The following is a 4,523-nucleotide window of genomic DNA, read 5'->3' as shown; positions in this document are numbered from 1 at the left end:
GGAAAGCCCATGAAATAAGTAAAAAGTTGTTTTTAAAAAACATTTAGTTTTTAAAATTACAATGCGTAAGCAATTTAATGTAATCTTAAAGAAAGCAAATAAAACTAATTTGAATAGTTTCAAATAAGAATAAATGTCTATATAATGTACAAGTGAAAAATTATATTAAAAATGTTCTGTTTATTATATACAAAAGCTTTATTTGAACTTAATATTTCATATTGCTTATAAATATAAAAAAAATGTTCAAAACGTACATTATTATATGGTATATAATTTGAGTAATAATATTTTATACTTGCAATGCTATGTAAAATTTTGGACACAAATATTTTAAATACACTAGAAAATAATTATAAATTATGTATAAACAATAAATTAATTAAAATTATCTGAATATAACATATTTAAACTTGTATACAAGTAACTAATTTAATAGTATTATTTAAAGAAACACATAAGATGTATATGAGTATTGAATAAATTAGAAAATACGAATATATTATGTTTATATTCATCGAAATTAACCATGAAGTGTAAACTTATATTATACAAACATAGTAAGAGGTTTGTGTTACATAAAATTTTTATTGTTAAGGAATAGAGCACCCCAGACAGCAATTTTTTGTTTAATAATATTTTTATAACATTATAATAACGAATAATATTAGTTTAACGTTATTATAATACTCTTATAATATTATCATTACAAAATGCCGTGTGGGACACTTATCTAAATAAGATAAAATTGCTAAATTTTTTTAAAAAGTTTCATCTTTTCCACTTTCTTATTATTATACCTGTATACAGGGTGTCCCGTGAGGATTTACTCATTGCGATATCTCCTGAAATAATAGAGATATCGTAATTCTGTTTTCTTATTAAGACTCACAGAGGTAAGCACTACAAATAACTAATTTTTTATTTTTTTTTTATGTTTTGGTAAAAAAGTTAAAAAAAATATTTTTTTAATTAATTATTTAAAAAAATATTGAAGATTGCCATTTTGTAGAGTTAATTTTTCTGAAAATATTGACGTTTCAACATTTTAATTTCATTAATTTCCTGATTTTTAATAATTTTTTTAATTAATAAGTAAAACGGTAAAAAACCGGTTTTTGTCCGGGTGGCGAGTCCCCCTCTACGGCTAATAGATAAATCCTCACGGGACACCCTGTATTATGTACAACATTAAATTATATTTTTCTTAACTTTATATTTAAGTTCAACTATTTTTGTGAATCATAAGTAATAAGATGACAAATAGAAAGAATAAATTATTTACAAACACCAATACATTTAATTTTAAACTGGTTCATTAATATAAATATACTGTAGAATTAATAATAATAATTTAAATAATAATTTATTTTATTTATTGGCCATGATATGATTACAGTACAAAAATTGTGGTAAAAAAAATTGAGTAATATGGCCCAACACACCACTGAGGATAAACCTCTTTATTTGTTTATTAATTAGTTATAAGTTTTATATAACACAAAATATAATATAAGGATTGAACATATCTTACTACCCTCTCACCTCACTTCATTTCCACACATATTGATATATTACCCTATGTCAACGTATTTATTATTTTTCAGTCTTTATTACCTTTCAGCATATTACCTTTGTTCCAGGGCTTTTTGCTTTGAAATTTTCAATTTCTGCTAAAGTGCAACGCGATCCAGTAATGTCTAACGATTCGAGGCGTGGAGAAATTCTGGCAGCAATCTTCAAAAATGAATCAGTTACTTTTGGATAGTTGCGGACATATAAGGTTTCAATACTGCATCTATAACATTATCATTCCTATTTAAAAATACATGTAGCATATAACATAATAAACCTAATATTCATTCAACAGTGGGTAATATATGTCTGGATTTAAAACTTAATTAGTCAAAACTATTGAAATGAGTTTTAAACCAAATTTATTTAAGTGGAATCAGATCCAATGTTTTAGATATGACATTTAATTTAAATACTTACTATTACAATGTAAAATGACTTAATGACCTAATAAAAACATTTTTCGGTGTTAAACAACCAATATTACAATTTTTTTGTAACAGTATAATAGTACTATTACTTAATGACGAAAGTAAAATATTTTTATGTTTAATTTTATTCAATGTTTGATTTTTTAGTTTTATTTTCATAATAAATAGCAATTAAAGGTAAGAATATTGTAAAGAAATACATTAACTTAAAGTAAAATATGAATGAGCTTATATGTACGAATGTTTGTATTATAATTAATTATTAATGTAAGTTACCTTGAGCCAGGTCCCCTAAACAAATCTTGCATGAATGGATAGCGGAAAGTAAAAGTAGTACAGAATTCTGCCAAACCCAAATCAGAAATTGTTACACCTCTGTTGTGGTTCATATACTCGGGGCTTTCCAAAAGAATATGTTTCAATGTTGTTAATCTTTTAAAGACAACAAGTATACGATCACTTACTGGAGTAAAACGTAAATCAAGTGTCTAAAAATAATATAAATAATCAGGTAAGAAATATTTATCGGTAAGCTAAATAACAGGTAAATAAATGTACAGTATTGTTGTATCAAACCCAATAATATATTATAGTAAACCAGTGGCGGCTTGTCAGGGGAGGCAAGTGAGGATCACCTAACTATTGTAAATAAAAAAGAGGTATATACCATAATAATTAAAGTTATTTCCAATTGAATTTAAGAATATTATACTCAATAGTATATACATTTTAAAATAGAAAATCTTTTGTTATTATACATTATTATCATGACAAAACAAATTTATTTTGTTATGTATAATATTAATTATCTTAGTACATAAAAATACTTCATCATTGTTATCAAAAGTCACCCCGAAGATGTTCGTGGCACAATAGAACAATCTCTACAAAAGCCGAAGTGTGCCAAGAAGCTAGTAATATTTAGCCTCAGATGAGTCGGGCGGCCGTACGATTATAAAATATATCACAGTAGTGAGGCAAGTCAGAATTGTATTATGAAATGAGTCTGAACGATTCGGGCCTCAGTTAGTCAACATTATCCACTAATCATTTGTCGAAGCGACGTAATTTCTAGTAATAGAAATAGGAACAGATAAGTAGTCATATTGTCATGTAGTGTAAGTATATACCTACCCATAATATTTTTATCATAAACTAAAGATATCGGTTCTTATTAAACAAATGACACTGAACATAAAATTATTTTTATTATCATTATTATTTTTCAATTTTTAATTTTGAACTTGTAACATATACGGTTCACGAGCCGCCACTGTAGTAAACTATAGAATTAACAGCCTTTTAACTGGTAACTCATATTACTTTATTTTAAATTCATTTTTAAAAAGCACTTAATACCCAGATAATTAATAACTTATTAATAATTAGTAATAACTAATAAATTAATACTAATATTTGGAATTTTCACACAAATTATAAAAAAAAAATTTTATAGTAAACAATAAACATGTATAATCACCAAAATTCCTATCACTATTAATATAGTCTGAGTTATCATTATTAAAAAAATAACATCTACTTTTAGAAATTTGTTATATTTCAATTTGTATTGCTAACCTGTAAAGATTTGAATCCTGTATTAATAATATCTCCATCAATATTTGGATGTGGAAAACGCATCTTAAACCGTTTGCAACCTACAAGACTTAAGTAGTTTAAACATTCCAGCTTGGCCAATGCATTTATACAATTTGGCAAAATCCAATCGTTGTTTGTCAATGTAATTCGCTATACAAATACATACAGTTATTATAAAAATGTCGATGTGTAAACAAATTAAATATTTCTAAAATCACTTGGTTTTAAATGTATTTAGTATAAAAAAATATAACAAATTTACCTCTAGATCTGGGCAAGCATTGTGTATACCGCATAAATATGAAGAGCCGTATGGATTGTTTTCAATAGTTGTATTATCAATTGTCAGCGTTTTTAATTTTCGATGCAAAATCTTTACATTTATCTACACACAAAATGTACTTATTAGTAGGTAGTAAATCAATTAAAATACTTGAGATAGAAACTGAAGAAGGATTATTCTTACTTCATCTGCATCAAATACTTGATTTGTTAATTGTAAATGGAGTAATTCTGGGCATTTTATTTCCAATTGTATTAAAAATTTGTGAGAAACTGAATAATCAGAGCTTTGAACATCATTACCCGATATAAACAATTCAGTGATATCCTCTTTTAAATAGCTCATGTATACATCTTCCATAGATCTTTCAAACTTTTCGAATCTTGGTTTTTTCCATAGAGTCCAATCATGACTAACTTTTAACAAGTTAGGGCTTACCCTATAAAACCAAATGCAAAATTAACTTGAGTTGCTTAACCTAATTTTGAAGTTTATATACTCACAGTGCCATTTTGGCAAGATTATCATGTGATAGATATTTAAATAAATACAAGAGAACCTCATCGGATAAATCTTGGAAACCAACAATTTCCTTTGAGGATTTAGGATGTGATATCGTTGTTGTGACCTGAGCC

General features: G+C 25.9%; 1 protein-coding gene across 1 annotated transcript; it reads right to left on the bottom strand.

Annotated features, from left to right (window-relative positions):
• Window positions 1-1,238: 1,238 nt before the first annotated feature.
• LOC100576026 lies at window positions 1,239-2,841 on the bottom strand. The gene is made up of 3 exons (XM_029485522.1): window positions 2,824-2,841; window positions 2,283-2,494; window positions 1,239-1,798 (listed from the first exon to the last, which is right to left on the bottom strand). Exons 1-3 carry the CDS (start codon window positions 2,839-2,841, stop codon window positions 1,621-1,623), a joined length of 408 nt encoding a protein of 135 aa, XP_029341382.1. The 3' UTR covers window positions 1,239-1,620.
• Window positions 2,842-4,523: the final 1,682 nt, after the last annotated feature.

This window comes from Acyrthosiphon pisum, chromosome X (assembly GCF_005508785.2).
Source record: "Acyrthosiphon pisum isolate AL4f chromosome X, pea_aphid_22Mar2018_4r6ur, whole genome shotgun sequence".
Classification (NCBI taxonomy): domain Eukaryota; kingdom Metazoa; phylum Arthropoda; class Insecta; order Hemiptera; family Aphididae; genus Acyrthosiphon; species Acyrthosiphon pisum.
The sequence above is the reverse complement of the archived record's forward strand: the minus strand, read 5'-3'. Positions and strand labels throughout refer to the sequence as shown.